Source organism: Protopterus annectens, chromosome 1.part2 (genome assembly GCF_019279795.1).
Source record: "Protopterus annectens isolate FY-2018-M chromosome 1.part2, PAN1.0, whole genome shotgun sequence".
NCBI classification, from domain to species: domain Eukaryota; kingdom Metazoa; phylum Chordata; order Ceratodontiformes; family Protopteridae; genus Protopterus; species Protopterus annectens.
The window spans coordinates 1,217,849,640-1,217,866,199 of record NC_056727.1 but is presented as its reverse complement, the minus strand read 5'-3'; the positions used below and the strand labels follow the sequence as shown (position 1 = coordinate 1,217,866,199).

Genomic DNA, 16,560 nt, shown 5'->3' with positions numbered 1-16,560 from the left:
AAAACATATCCCCCCCCCAGATCAAGATCTCATTCCACCAGGGCTGCATTGCTTCTACAGCCTTCTCAGAGGTGTTCCTACCAGTCAGTACAGGCAGACTGTGAGCTAGAACTTCAGCAAAGGATAGGAGAATGGAATGCAAATCTGAAGGCACATGGGATGAAACGAAGCACAGAGAAGATGGCGGTAATGGCAGCAGATTGGGGAAATCTGAAGAAGCTGAGAATAGAGATAGAAGGGAAGATAGTGGAGCAGGTAAACGGCTTCAATTATCTGGGAGGAGTAGTTAAGGAGAAAGGTAGTCTGAATAAATAGGTCAAAGCTAGAATCAGAAGGGCTGCAGCCAACTGGCATAGAGTATCAAGTCTATGACAGAAGAATGGCAAAGACGCTGAAAAGTAAGGTGTACAAGACAGTGGTGTGGCCAGTACTACTGTATGGTACAGAAACCTGGGCAGTAAAGGCAGAACAGTTGAAGCTAGAGATGATGGAAATGAAGTGCCTGAGAAAGGTGATAGGATGCACACTGTGGGACAGATGAAGAAATGAGGACATAAGAGCAGAAGCCAGAGTAGCTCCAATTGCAAAAAAGATCAAAGAGAACAAATTACTGAGGTTTGGACACGTGTAGAAAAGCAGAAGACAATCTGGTGAGGAAGATTTGGGACAGACTGGAAGAAGGTAAGAAATAAGTGAGGACGTCCAGCAAAGAGGTGGAGGGATTGTGTGAAAACTGAGACAGTTGGGCAGGAATGTGGCACTGACTCGAGAGTTGGTGACTGTTAATATGATACCCCAACCCCATGTAGAAAAAAAAAATGGGGAAAAGGGGGCTGATATCTTTGTGTAATGTGGTCTCATCCCACAGCACAAAAGATATACACGAGGTGGAATGGTGTCTGTAAGTGTGTGCGAGGTACGTTTGTGATGTGGAAGAAAGGCCTAGTCTCCTTCTGTTCCTATTTGCCTAGTAAACTCTGGATGGCAAAGTAGTAGTATGATGCAACTCCACAACACTGGATGGATGGAGCCCAATACTTAACTTGCCTGCTAGTAGCACATATGCTGGTTTATATCTTTCTGAACTTCACAAACTATTTGGCTTTTTTTTTTTTTTTTAAGTTAAGGTCCATCTTGTTCTGGGTCTCATTTTGTTTGCAGAGTACTTTAGGTTATTTCCAGCCTGACCTGCAAGTAAGTACTATATCTTTACTCTGTCTCCAATCCCAAGGAACAAGGGAATTCCCCTGGTGCCCAGCTCCATTTCCCCTACTCTGTATAAATGCTGTTGCATTCTCCACTGAAAATAGGCTGTAGGTCAAGAGTCAGCTACTCTGTCAATAAAAAAGCAGATGTTCATCATGCATACAGCTGCAGTCATAACAGATGGGTTTTCCTGCCGTCAGAATTCCAAAATCTAGGTCCGGCGTCGGATGTCGTCGCTTCTTCCCTGACGTCAGTGCGACAGGGGTATAAAAGAACCAGCCAACGCCATTTTCTTCAGACTTTCTTGCCGCGCGGTGCCCGAAGCAGAAGCAGTTCGCAAGTGCCGGTCGGCCAGCTCCTGAGATTACGAATATTTTTCAACAGAAGTCTTCTTGAAAGCCAAGTACCCCGTTGGGGAAACTTTTCTTGCCTCAGACCGATGTCAGACAAAGTTTAATAATTGCATTTCATGTGGGAAGCAAATGCCGCATAAGGATTTCCATTCCCTCTGCATTCCTTGCTTAGGCCCAGACCACGATGTCTCGGCCTGTCGTTTTTGTGCTACATTCAACAGACGCACTGTTAAGCGTCGGGCGGAGTTCACCCAACACTATTTTGGAAAAAGTTTAATTACATTATGTCGTCTGATACTCCGACTCCAGTTTTGAGTAAAAGACGCAAAGATAAGGACCGACATACGAGGTCCGCGACTTCTACCGACCACGCTAAAGCCGACTACAGGCGCTCCAGTTCTCAGCGAGGCGCCTACGCAGCCCCTGACTACAGATGACACTTCATTAGCGGTGTCTTCTGTGCCCAAGGTCGCAGGCTCCTCTGCCCACACCCCGACTACAGATACCGAAGCCACTCTTGGCGGGGAAACTCAGAGTTTAGACAGGCCTGCCATCTCTCAAGGTGTCTTCAGGCCTTCTTCTTTTTCCATTAAGGCTTTCACTAAATCTAAAGCAGCCATGCATACTAAAAGACAAGCTCCACAGGGCCCCTCTCAAGGCCCCATGCCTAAAAAGCAGATGCTCAAAATGACTGAGGATTTGATTACTCTTAGGGGTTTTCAAACCCCCCCCCCCCTCGGACAAAAGGCCCAGAATGGAGGAAGAATACCCTTCCTCGGACCAGGCCTCCATTACTTCAGAACATTCTGAAGACCAGGAACATTCATACTCCCCTTTTGAAGATTCTGATGCAGAGGAGTCCATTCCCTCTGCTCCCCCCGCCCCCCACACCTTGAGGGAACACTTCCACTGGGAAGGCCAAGATTACTCAGACTCCAAGAAAAGGCTCAGGGATTTCCTCTGGCTCAGGGATTTCCTCTTGCTCCCTCAGCACAGGCCTCTGGCTATCCCTCCTGTCTTAGACATACTAGATGATGTGTATTCAGAGGCCAGCCTTAACCCAGATTCTTTACCTCCAGCTCCAGTCAAGCCTGACTGGTATTACCGGGTTCCTGATTCACACCAATTCCTATACAAAAGCTATGCGGCTGACCCAGAAACTATTTCACAGGGTCCCAAGGGAATTAAGGCCTCCACTGCCAAAAATCCATTACCTTCAGAGAGAGATTCCAGAGCTTTAGAAAGGTGGGGGAAAAAGGTATACACCTCAGCCACCTTAACCATGAGGACATTAAACTGTCAGTTCCATATGTTAAAGTATCAACAGTTTTTGTTATCTCAGTTGAAATGCAAAATGTCACAACCTGAACAAGCAGACTTGAAGGAGTTGCAGGATTTGTTGCATAGTGCAGAGCAAGTGGGTAAACATACCTTGCAATGTGGTTGTGATGTTTTAGAAGCCTCATGTAGAGCTGCTGTTACAGGATCAGTCATACGTAGACATGCTTGGCTCAAAGAGCAAACCTTACCAGATCATGTCAAAGCTAAATTACTAGATGCACCTCTTCAAAAAGATGTATTGTTTGGTGTTAAAGCTGAGGAGGTATTAAAGAAAATGGAGGAAAAGGCAAAATCAATGCAAACAGTGAAAGATTTCCTGCAGGTACAACTTCCACATTTCAGTAGGAATTGGCCTTCAAAAAATTGGTCCTTTCCAGCCACAGACAGACCTCAAAGAGGTAGATACAGGCGCCCGAGGGGTAGAGGGCAATCTCAAGGATCATTTAGAGGCAGACAATGGCAAGCACCTATACCAAGAGGTGGTGAGGATAGTTTACAGCCATTCAGAAAGCAGGACCAATGACTTTTCCCTTTGCATGCCAAGCAAGGCTCAATTGGCAGCACCTTTAGGTGGAAAACTGGCGTTTATTTTCGAAAAATTGGCATATTGTCACAAGACAAATGGATCCTGGACATTATAGACAAGAGGCTACAGATTCCACTTTCACACCCTTCCAAAAATGAGGCATGCCAAACCTGCCACACAATCAAAGGGCAGAGGCACAAAAACAAATTTCAGATCTCATGGACAAGAAAGCTATTCAAGAGGTACCTGCACAAGAACAGGGTCAAGGTTTTTATTCCAGACTATTCCTGGTACCAAGGAAGGGCAAAGATTGGAGACCTATTTTGGACCTATCCATCCTAAACACATTTACTCGTACCAAAATTCAAGATGCTCACATTGCAGCAGCTTCTTCCCATGCTGGGCAAGGAGTCTTGGACCTCAAGGAGGCATACCTGCATGTCCCAATCGGACAAGATTGCAGAAGATACCTCAGATTTCTTGCAGGTTCAACCCATTATCAATTCTCTTCATTGCCCTTTGACTTATCTACTGCGCCCAGAGTGTTCACGAAATGCCTGGCATCAGTAATTGCCTTCTGCAGACTTCAAGGGATACAAATATACCCGTATTTGGACGACTGCCTGATCCAAGCGGACAGCAAACACATACTTCTGAAACACCTGGTGTTTGTAATGTTGAATTCTGTGGGATACACAGTCAACAAAAAGAAATCAAGACTAATACCCTCTCAAACAATTATTTTCCTGGGTGCCAGCTTGAATACAAACACCCAGATGGCCTACCTCACACCAGAGAAACAAGGGCAACTAACTCAATACTTCAGAAAACTGGCAACCTTCACCAGGCTGACTGCAAGGAAAATCCTGCAGGCTCTGGGATTCATGGCATCTTGCATCCTGCTAATCCCATGTGCAAAGCTGCATATGAGGAAACTTCAATGGTACCTAAAAAAACTTATGGTCTCAACACAGCCACAGTTTGGAAACAATTATACCACTGATTCCATGTCTTCAAAAGGAATTTCTGTGGTGGGCTCAAGCATGCCAAAGAAACGTAGGTCTCCCATTCTGCAAGCCTCAAGCAAATAAAGTCATCGCAACAGACACCTCGGACTACGCCTGGGGGGCGCACGTGACAGATCGGTGCATTCAGGGCAAATGGTCCCAAAAAGAAAAGCACCTACACATCAATCAAAAGTAAATGCTAGCAGTAATAAATGCTATTATGGCTTTCAAAGACCTACTGCATCCAGGCCAGCTATTGATAAGGACAGACAACACCACAGTGATGTGGTACATAAACGAACAGGGAGGAACCCATTCATATCCCCTATGCAGGCTAGCCATGTCTCTTTGGAACATGGCTCTGGAATTACAAATCCAACTTCAAGCACAGTTCCTGCCAGGCAAGGAAAACACGCTGGCAGACCACCTAAGCAGAAATATGACAGATCCACACGAATGGAAGTTGCATCCTCAAGTTTTTACAAAGATAATTCAAGCCTGGGGAAGGCCAGACATAGATCTCTTTGCCACCCACAGAAATTACCAATTGACAAAATTCTGCTCCAGGACCTTTCATCCATATGCCTGGAAAGTGGACGCACTCTCAGTTGGACAACAATGACAGTTTATGCCTTTCCACCTCTTCCTCTGCTGCCCAAAGTTCTATTAAAAGCCAGAGCAGACGGACCAAAGATGATTCTCATTGCTCTAGACTGGCCAAGACAACACTGGTACCCACTCCTGAGGAGCCTGACGCATTCCCCACCATGGATCCTGCCTCTAATGCCTCTTCTACTGACTCAGCACAACTTCAAAACTCTTCACAGTCAGCTGAAAACACTCAATCTAGCTGCATGGAGGATTCCTTAAATTCACAGCAGACCCTACTCTCCAAGGAGGTGCAGGATGTCATTTTGGAGGCCAGAAGGCCTTCTACTAGAAAAGCCTACTCCGCAAAATGTAAACAGTTTTGTGCCTGGAATCAGAAAAAGGGTCAAAATCCTGGAATACTGAATCTACCTCAAATATTACAGTACCTAGCTGAGATGCTAAGCAGTGGACTTTCATTCTCCTCCATCAAAATCCATGCCTCAGCCATTTCTGCAAAATACAACACTGATCCTCCTTTATTCTCTCACCCTCTCTTAAGACAGTTCCTCAGAGGGGCTAAGAATATAAAATCCCCAAAGAAGCAACCAGTACCTGCTTGGGACCTCAATTTCATTCTATAAAAACTGACCCTGCCTCCTTTTGAGCCAGCTGCTTTAACAGAACTGCAGTATTTGTCATGGAAAACAGCCTTCCTTCTGGCTATCACCTCAGCACGCAGGGTTTCGAAACTACAAGCCCTCATGGCTGTGCAGCCTTTCATCATTTTCCATCAGGACAGAGTTTCCTTACGAACCAACCCTTCTTTTATGCCAAAGGTAGTATCCAGGGTAGCCTTGAATCAGGCTATCCACTTACCTACCTTTTACCCTAATCCACAAAACAAAAGGGGAGAGACCACTACATTCCTTGGACATTCACAGACAGCTCCGTTATTATTTGGACAGAACAAAGCCTTTCAGAAAATCAGAGCAACTCTGTGTCCTGTGTTACAGGTGCTCAAGGGAAGCCTATTTCCAAACAGACAATTTCAAAATGGATAGCCCACTGCATACGCTCTTCTTACTTTTCATGGTAAAACTGTACCTACAGGCATCGGATCTCACTCCATAAGGGCCACAGCTACCTCTGCAGCTTTCCTCAGGGGGGTTCCTACCAAAGATATTTTGGAAGTAGCCACTTGGAGTTCTGTACATACTTTCTCCAAGCACCATCACCTACCATTATACTCCAAATCTAGAGTGGGCTTTGCTACTGCAGTCTTGCAGGGCATCCTGGCTCCTCCTAGTTCCACTTAAGTGCCTACCACCCCTTTTTTAGCTTTGGGATTCAACCCATCTGTTATGACTGCAGCTGTATGCACGATGAACATAGTACAGTTTTGTACCTACCATAAATGTAGATGTTCGAGTGCTAATACAGCTGCAGTCCAGGTTTCCCTCCCTCCTTCCCCTCTTGGGACAGGCCTAATGGCCAACACCTCCTCATACAACCTGATTTGGGGTATTCTTTTATGGTGTATTTGCTTGCAACTACTGTTTTTTGGTTATATTGCATTGCATTATTACATAAATTTATGTTTTGCCTTCCTTCTGGGGGCACCTGACATCTGGGGCAAGAAAAACTGAAGAAAATGGCGTTGGCTGGTTCTTTTATACCCCTGTCGCACTGACGTCAGGGAAGAAGCGACTACATCCGACGCCGGACCTAGACTTTTTGGAATTCGGCCAACCGAGGACCCACCTGACGGCAGGAAAACCCATCTGTTATGACTGCAGCTGTATTAGCACTCTAACATCTACATTTATGGTAGGTACAAAACTGTACTTTATTCCACACATTATCCCTTAAATCTCATATTCTGCCTCGGTGGAGAGTTTTTTTTTATACCTGATGTGAGGAAAATGAAAAATAAATTGAGATAAGAAAGAACTTTGTATCTGCTTAATGGTTGCGTTAGCAGTTTAATGCTTGTGGCTGTTACTCTCTACAAATGTGATAAGGTAACATAACCATTGTTGCAAAGCCTAGCTGATAAGCTGTTTATCTGAAATGATGAACTTGTACCATGGACTTCTTTCCCACATGCCATTGACCTTTAGCAAAGTGGTGAGAATGTTCAGAGAATAAACAGTTTTTGGATTGTTTGCTATCCCAAGTCTTGAAGCAGTATTGTGATTTTAACTCTGCCACAACACACACACCACGTTGCACGCATGTGAATTGGGGGCTGATTTGGAAAGTTGTGCTTATTGCTTACACATACCCATTGTTTGTATAAGGGGGATAATGAAATGTTTGTAGTTTTGCTTTTGAGCTTTTAGAATGGATAAAGTTTCCTGATGAGTGAAGTTCAAAAAAAATATTTTTCACTTTGTAGGGAAAAAGAGAAAGAGAAGATTAATGCCTTGAAGAAACACCATGAGGACGAAATTAGACACCATAAGGATGAGATAGAACGTTTGCAGAAGGAAATTGACCGCCACAAAAACAAGATCAAGAAATTGAAGGATGATGATTGAAAGCACTAGAGACTCATTTTGCCAGTGGCTTAAAGTTAATCACAAAACTATACTTGTCTGGTGTTTAAATGGGGGTTATATTATTAAGAGTCAATGTAGCTACAACAGAATTGAAATAAATAACTGAATCATATTTTTCATGCGTTTATTGAAATGCATTGCACAATATTATTACATTATGGATGATTACCTTCTCTTTGCACTTATTTTGTCTGAAAGTAGTTGTATGATGCGGTTTTATTTTTTTCCTCTATACATGTTGCTGTTTCAACTGTTCCTGAACATTTTTTGTCATTCCTCACATTTTTTTCACTTGTGTAATTTTCCTAAGTGTTGAATTAAAATAGATGCAAATCTTTTGATTTCATGAAAACTTCTCTGCTTGTTTGCAGGCAGAATGCAATTTTCTTTGCAGTGCATCACCTGTTTAATTACAGTTAGCTATGCTGCAGTTTCATTCTAGACTATGGGAGTATGGGTAGTTGGTATAAAAATTACACCTGGTACCACCACAGCTCTTCAAATTCACGATCTTTTATTAAAATAATTAACAGTTTAAATCAGTAGTGTAAGCGCTTTCGGGTTGCTCCAAAAACTCATCAGACAAAGGGTTTTTGGAGCAACCTGAAAGCGCTTGCACTACTGATTTGAACTGTTAATTTTTTTAATAAAAGATCGTGAATTTATAGAGCTGTGGTGGTACCAGGCATATTTTTCTTGGCTATACAATTTTTGCTGCTGACGCTGAAGGTACTTTTGTCCTTTTAGCTGCCTATTGGATTTTCTAATAGTTGGTATAAAAACTGAAGGGTTATATAAATATTTAGAGGCTGATTTGCAGATGCAGTACACCCATTCATATTACTTCACTGCCAGTGTGAGCAGTTGTGAAGATGCATTGTTTGGAGTGGAAATGCTTCTCGGCATATCAAGTGTTAGTAACAGGTTTGTAAAACATTTGGGTAGATTGTTTATAAACAAAGGATGATGTTTTTGAGCCTTCAACAGCAAGTTATTCTTGGAGAAACCCTTCTGCCATTTGAGAATGAGTTTTTTGGCACAAGCAATGGCTTTATTGCTGAAAACAACGTTCAGTGAACCAGTGAGATGTTCATCGTGTTACCCTGCTGCAGTTATCACGCTTGGGTTATCCTGTCATCAGGCGGTCCCGCAGTCGTCCTGAATTCCAAAGTCCTGGTCCGGCATTGGCTGCTGTCTCTTCTTCCCTGACGTCACTGCGCCAGGGGTATATAGGAGGCATCCGATGCCATTTTCTTCAGTCTTTCTTGCCGCGCGGTGCCCGAAGCAGCAGCAGTTCGCAAGTGCTGGTCGGCCGACTCCTGAGATTTTTGAAGTCGAATTTCAGATCCAAAGTCTTCAATAAAGCTAAGTACCCCATTGGGGAAACTGTTCTTGCCTCAGACCGATGTCAGAAAAAGTTAACAATTGTATTTCCTGTGGGAAGCAAATACCTCATAAGGATTTTCATTCTTATTGTGTACCTTGCCTAGGCCCAGACCACGGCGTCACTGGTTGTCAGTTTTGTGCTGGGTACAATAAGTGAACTATAAAGCGACGCTTTGATTTCGCACAACACTACTTCAGTAGGAAATTTAATTACACTATGCCGTCGGAGCAACAGACTACCGGCGTGCACAAAAAATGCAAAGATATGGACAGGCAGCCTAGATCCAAGCCGGACTCCGGTTTTCAGTGAGGCGCCTACGCAGCCCCTGGCTACCGTAGAATTGGAACCCCAGACCACTTCGGATTCTCTGGCAGAGAGTTCTAGGCCGACGCCGCCATTTTCTTTAGGCCCTACTGACGACACTGCAGTAGGAGAAGCCGGTGCTGCAGAAACACCTTCGGTTTCTGAAGGTGTCTTCAGTCCGACTACTGTCACCATAAAATCTTATGCTAAGCTTAAGACTCCTCTAAAACCAAAACTGCACTTCAGTCTCCAGTTCAAGGCCCCATGACTAAGAAACGGATGCTTAAAATGGCTGAAGATTTGATTTCTTTAATCGGGGGGTGGGTTCTCAACCCCCACCTGACAAAAGGCCTAGACAAGAGGAGGATTATGCCTCCTCTGATGGTGTCTATTTTCTCAGGCTCCTCTGAGGAGCAAGATTACTCCTTTCCCCCTTATGAAGATTCTGATGCAGAGGATTCCATTCCCTCAGCTTCTCCCCCTGAAAGCTATTCCTTTGTGGAAACCTTACATACCATGAGGGAACATTTCCACTGGGAAGGTCAGGACTACTCTGACTCTAAGAAAAGGCTCTGAGTTTATTTTACTCCCCCAGTACAGACCACTTGCTATCCCCCCAGTTTTAGACATTGTGGATGATGTTTACTTAGAATCTAGTCTAAATCCAGATTCTCTGCCTCCTGCTCCAGCCAAACCAGATAGATACTATAGAGTGCCTGACTCACACAAATTCCTTTATAAAAGCCCTGTTGCTGACCCAGAGACCATCTCCCAGGGTCCCCTAAGGCTTCCATGGCTAAAAGTCCTGTACTCTCTGAAAGGGACTCCAGAGCACTAGATAGGTGGGGGAAGAAGGTTTACACCTCAGCCACTCTAGCTATGAGAGCACTAAATTGTCAATTTCACATGCTTAAATACCAGCAATTCCTAATGTCAAATAAAACAAAAGATGAGCACACACCCTCAGTCTGAATTGAAGGAAATGCAGGATCTGTTGCATGCAGCTGAACAGGTGGGCAAACGTACTTTACAATGTGGATTTGATTCCTTGGAAGCTTCGTGTAGAGCAGCTGTTACTGGGCCTGTTATACGTAGGCATGCTTGGTTAAAAGAACAAACTCTGCCTGATCATGTTAAAGTAAAGTTACTAGATGCACCCGTACAGCAGGATGTCCTATTTGGGGTTAAAGCAGAAGAAGTCTTAAAGAAAATGGAGGATAAGGCAAAATCTATGCAGACGGTCAAAGATTTCTTACAGGTTCAGCCCCCACGCTTCAGCAGAAATTGGCCAACAAAAAATCGGTCCTTTCCAGCTACTGATAGACCACAGAGGGGTAAATACAGACGCCCAAGGGGCAGCGAACAAGCACAAACCCATTACAAACCTCGACAATGGGGCACTGCAACACAGAAGGGAGGAGAAGACAGGTCCCAAACTACTAGAAGGCAAACACAATGACTTAAACCTCAAATCGCCAAGCAAAACTCTCTTGGCAGCTCTCTTGGGAGGAAAATTAGCACTTTTTTCAGACAACTGGTGCATCATCACAAAGGACAAATGGGTCCTAGACATTATCTCACAATTTATTTATTTTTTTTACATTTGTTGACCGGGCTAGTCCAGCTGGATATATGTCCATTTTCAGTGGAGGCCCGGGGAGAAAAGCTCCAATGGTTATAACAAGTATAGGGAATACAAAAAATAACAAAGCAAAACAAAACAAAAATTGAGCATAAAAGATAATAAGACTTTAGTATAGGTAATTTACATGTCAGAGGAAATATACATAACAAGATAGTATTCCTAAAAAAGTTATTAAATAATTGCAATACGCAATTTGATATCAAAACGTAGTGTAAATAATAGTCATACTAATATCGATGTCAAAAATTTTTGATATCACAAGGATACAGATTCCATTTCCACACCTTGCCAACGATAAAAGGAATGTCAAACCTGCCACAAAATCCATGGGCAGAGGCAACAAATTACAGCCCTCATGGACATGAGAGCCATTCAACTGGTACCTACACGGGAGCAAGGCCAAGGATTTTACTCGAGGCTCTTTCTGGTCCCCAGAAAGGACAATGCTTGGAGACCCATTTTGGACCTTTCAATTCTAAACACCTTCTTACAAGTACCCAAATTCAAGATGCTAACACTATAGCAGCTTCTTCCCATGTTGGGCAAGAAAAGCATGGTTAGTAACGTTGGACCTCAAGGAGGCATACCTGCATGTCCCTATCAGACAAAATTGCAGAAGATACCTCCATTTCCATTGCAGGTTCAACCCATTACCAATTCTCTGCACTGCCCTTTGGCTTCTCCACTGCGCCCAGGGTCTTCTCAAAATGCCTGGCACCAGTAATTGCGTACTGCAGACAAAGAGGAATTCAAATATACCCATACCTGGACGACTGCCTCATCCAAGCAGAAAGCAAGGACATTCTCTTACAACATCTGGCTTTTGTAAAACACACCTTCCAAGTTGCCTAGGGTACACAGTAAACGAAAAGAAATCAAAACTAGTACCCTCTCAAAATGACATTCCAGGGTGCCAGCTTGAATACAACGGCCCAGATGGCTTATCTGACGCCAGACAAACTACAGCCGATTCAATACTTCAAAACAATGGCGACAAAGACCCAACTCCCTGCAAGAAAAATTCTGCAGGCCTTGGGCTTCATGGCATCTTGCATACTACTAATACCATTTGCAAAACTGCACATGAGGAAATTACAATGGTACCTAAAAAGCGTATGGACTCAACACAGCCACAGCTTGGACACTGATATTTCTCATTCTCTGCCTTCAACAAGAGTTTCTATGGTGGTCACAGGCATGTTACCTCAAGGGTCAGCCTTTCACCTTACCCCCAGCCAGGCAAACTATGACAACAGATGCATCGGACTATGCCTAGGGGGCACACATGGCAGGACGGTGCATTCAGGGCATATGGACTGCAGATCAAAGGAATCTACACATCAATCAAAAAGAAATGCTAGCTGTACAGAATGCCCTGACAGCCTTCAAGGACCTCTTGCATCCAGGACAGCTTACAGTAAGGACGGACAACACTACTGTAATGTGGTACATAAACAAACAAGGGGGTACACACTCCTACCCTCTATGCAGGCAAGCAATGACCTTGTGGAACACAGCACTGGCTTACCAAGTTCAACTACAAGCTCAATTCCTGCCAGAAAAAAAGAACACATTGGCAGACGACCTAAGCAGAAACATCATGGATCCCCACGAGTGGAAACTGGATCCACAAGTATTTGCAAGGATAACTCAAAAATGGGGGCACCCAGACATAGACCGGTTTGCCAGCCCCCAAAACTATCAGCTAATAAAATTTTGTACAAGGACATTTCACCATCAAGCTTGGAAAGTGGACGCATTATCATTCAGCTGGAAAAACCTGACCGTATATGCCTTCCCTCCATTGCCCCTTCTCACAAAGGTGCTGCTGAAAGTCAGAATGGAGAGACCCAGAATGATACTCATTGCCCCAGACTGGCCACGCCAGCACTGGAACCCACTATTAAGGAATATGACCCAGGGCCCACCATGGATTTTACCACAAATTACTCATCTGCTCACACAGCAGGACAGTCAGATTCTACACAGCCAGCTCAAAACCTTAAATTTGGCTGCATGGCAAATCACCTAAGCAACCAGCCAGCTCCTCTTTCTCAAGCTGTTATGGATGTTATTCTGGAAGCCAGGAGGCCCAGCACCAGGAAGGCCTACTCAGACAAATGGAAAAGGTTTTGCGCCTGGAACCAAGCTAAAGGCCAAAATAACCTTCAGCCAGACATACCTCAGATTCTACAGTATTTAACTGAGATGTTGCACAAGGGACTTTCTTTTTCATCTATTAAAATCCACGCCTCAGCTATTTCAGCTCACTACAACACGGATCCTCCCTTATTTTCACATCTGCTTCTAAGGCAGTTTCTCAGAGGAGCCAAAAACATTAGGCCTCCCCAGGAGAGCACCTACATCAACCTGGGACCTCAATTTTGTTCTGGAAACACTTGCGCTACCTCATTTTGAACCAGATTTCTCAGCTGACTTAAAGTTTATATCATGGAAGACTGCCCTGCTGCTAGCAGTAACTTCAGCCAGAAGAGTCTCGGAGCTTCAGGCACTAATGGCAGTAGAGCCTTTCCTCATTTTTCATCAAGACAGAGTTTCTCTACGAACTAACCCCTCCTTTATACCTAAGGTGGTATCCAGTGTGGCTCTAAATCAAACCATCCATTTACCCGCCTTCTTTCCAAATCCACAGAACAAAGGAGAGACTCCTGCACTCCTTGGACATTCACAGGGAACCACGTTACTACTTGGATAAAACTAAGGTTTTCAGAAAATCTGACCAGCTCTTTGTATCCTATGCTACAGCTTCACAAGGAAAGGCCATCTCAAAACAGACCATTTCCAAATGGATAGGACATTGCATTCGTTTTTGGTACACCCACCATGGAAAACCAGTTCCTGCTAGCATAAGACCCCACTCTACCAGGGCAGCAGCTACATCTACAGCCTTCCTCAGGGGGGTGCCAACCAAGCATATTTTGGAAGCTGCAACTTGAGTTCAGTACACACCTTCAAACGTTATCACTTACCACTTTAAGACTAGAGCTGGCTTCGCCACTGCAGTTTTGCAGGGCCTTCTAGCCTCCTCTAACCCTGTTTGACTCCACCTCCCATCCTTAGCATTGGGATTCTACCCAAGTGTGATGACTGCAGCAGGGTAACACAATAAACATAGTACAGTTTTGTACCTACCATAAATGTAGATGTTTGAGTGTATACCCTGCTGCAGTCCAGGTTATCCTCCCTCCATCCCCTCTGACCTAACTAAAACCTTTCAATGCCTTAAAATCTGATACTACCTTGTGGTGTATTTGCTTATAGCTGGAGGGATGTTTTGTTTGTGCTAAACTTTTATTGGTACTATCTACTGACCACCATTTTGGGGGGGCACCTGACATCTGGGGCAAGAAAAACTGAAGAAAATGGCATCGGATGCCTCCTATATATACCCCTGGCGCCTGACGTCAGGGAAGAAGCGACAACCGACGCCGGACCACGACTTTGGAATTCAGGTCAACTGCGGGACCGCCTGGCGACAGGATAGCCCAAGTGTGATGACTGCAGCAGGGTATACACTCTAACATCTACATTTCTGGTAGGTACAAAACTGTACTGTCTTTTTCTCCTCTGTTGGTATGTCACTCCACATGATGGGGGTTGCAGTTAAAAAAAAAAAAACTTAAGATGGTGTTTGCTGTAATTGGTTTCCAGTAATTTTTTTCATTCTTTTGTCAGACAAAAAACGTTTGACCAGTAGATGTTCATCGTGTTTCACTGTTGCAGTCATTACTCTTGGTTATCCTGCTGGCAGGCTACCCTCAGTCGGCCAGAATTCCAAAGTCTAGGTCTGGCGTCTGTTGCTGTCGCCTCTTCCCTGACGTCAGTGCGCCAGGGGTATAAAACATGCAGCCGATGCCATTTTCTTCAGTCTTTCTTGCCGCGCGGTGCCTGAAGCAAAAGCAGTTTGCAAGTGCCGGTTGGCAGACTCCTGTGATTTTTTAATCCAAATTTCAGAACCAAAGTCTTCATTAAAGCTAAGTACCCCGTTAGGGAAACTTTTTTCTTGCTCCAGACCAATGTCAGAAAAAGTTAACAATTGTATTTCTTGTGGGAAGCAAATACCTCATAAGGATTTTCACTCTTACTGTATTCCTTGCCTAGGCCCTGATCACAACATTGCTAGTTGTCTGTTTTGTGCTAGATTTAACCAACGCACTATCAAGCGTTGGTTCGATTTTGCATTTCATTACTTTGGCCGAAGATTTAATTATATAATGCAGTCGGACCAGCCGACAACTGGAGTTTATAAAAAAAATGCAAGGACAAAGAAAAGGGTAGGCATCCGAGGTCCAAAACGGACGACGAAGCCTCTACTAGGCCAGTCACCGGTTCGCCGGTTCTCAGTGAGGTGTTTTCGCATCCCCTGGTGCCCGCCACTTCAGAGCCACAGGCCGCTTCCGACTCCCACGTGGAGCCGACTGAGCCTCTGGATACTCAAGGTATTGGACACTCGGAAGTCATTCCCTCAGATGGGTCTGGAGCCGCTGAGCAGGCATCAGCTTCTGAGGGTGTCTTCAGACATACACAACTATATATTAAGCCATCTCCAGCTTCAAAGACTAAAGCAGCACTAAAGACAAAGAAACAAGTGCAGCATTCTCCTACTCGGACTTCGATGCCTAAAAAACAGATGCTCAAACTGGCCGAAGACCTCATTACTTTGATCAGGGGCTCCCATACCCCTCCTGATAAGAGGCCTAGGCAAGAGACAGTTTGAGTCTTCTTATAAGGTTTCTATTTCTTCCGATTCCTCTTCTGAACAGGATTACTCCATGCTTCCCTATGAGGATTCTGATGCTGAAGAATCCATTCCTTCAGCCTCTCCTCCAGAGGATTATTCTTTTGGGGAAACCCTGCATACCATGAGGGAGCATTTCCACTGGGAGAGCCAAGATTATTCTGAATCTAAGAAAAGGCTCAGACTTTATGCTACTTCCTCAGCACAGACCCCTTGCTATTCCACCTGTTCTAGACATTGTAGATGTATTTTCAGAGTCCGGGTTGTCCCCAGACTCTTTACCCCCTGCACCTGCTACGCCAGACATATACTACAGGGTCCTGGATTCTCATAAATTCCTATATAAAAACCCTGCTGCTGACCCAGAAACTATATCTCAGGGTCCCAAGGGGGTTAAAGCTTCCACTGCAAAAAAAACCTGTCCCCTCTGATAGGGATTCCAGGCTCTAGACAGATGATGGGGAAAAAAGTCTACACTTCTGCTACCCTGGCTTGTAAGGGCTTTAAATTGTCAGTTTCATATGCTTAAATATCAGCAATATTTAATGTCACTGCTTAAACAGAAATTGTTGACAAATACTGAATGTTCAGAGAACAAGGAATTGCAGGATTTATTGCATGCAGTTGAAGTGGGAAAGCACACTTTGCAATGTGGTTATGATTCACTGGAGGCCTCTTGCAGGGCCGCTGTTACAGGTTCCGTCATTGGAAGGCATGCTTGGTTAAAGGAACGGACTCTGCCTGATCAAGTTAAAGCAAAATTATTAGATGCACAATTACAGCATGATACTTTGTTTGGTACTAAAGCAGAAGAGGTGTTGAAAAAAATGAAGGATAAAGCAAAATCCATGCAGACAGTCAAGGATTTCCTACAGGTACAG

At 44.3% G+C, this 16,560-nt stretch overlaps 1 protein-coding gene across 1 annotated transcript in view; it reads left to right on the top strand.

The window, feature by feature from the left end:
- ATP5IF1 (ATP synthase inhibitory factor subunit 1) overlaps positions 1 to 7,697 on the top strand; it is a 114,720-nt gene extending 107,023 nt beyond the window's left edge. Inside the window, exon 3 of the mRNA XM_044060078.1 lies at positions 7,423 to 7,697. Coding sequence (XP_043916013.1) covers positions 7,423 to 7,564 — 142 coding nt within the window. The 3' untranslated portion in view covers positions 7,565 to 7,697. The remainder of the gene's footprint in view (positions 1 to 7,422) is intronic.
- Positions 7,698 to 16,560: the final 8,863 nt, after the last annotated feature.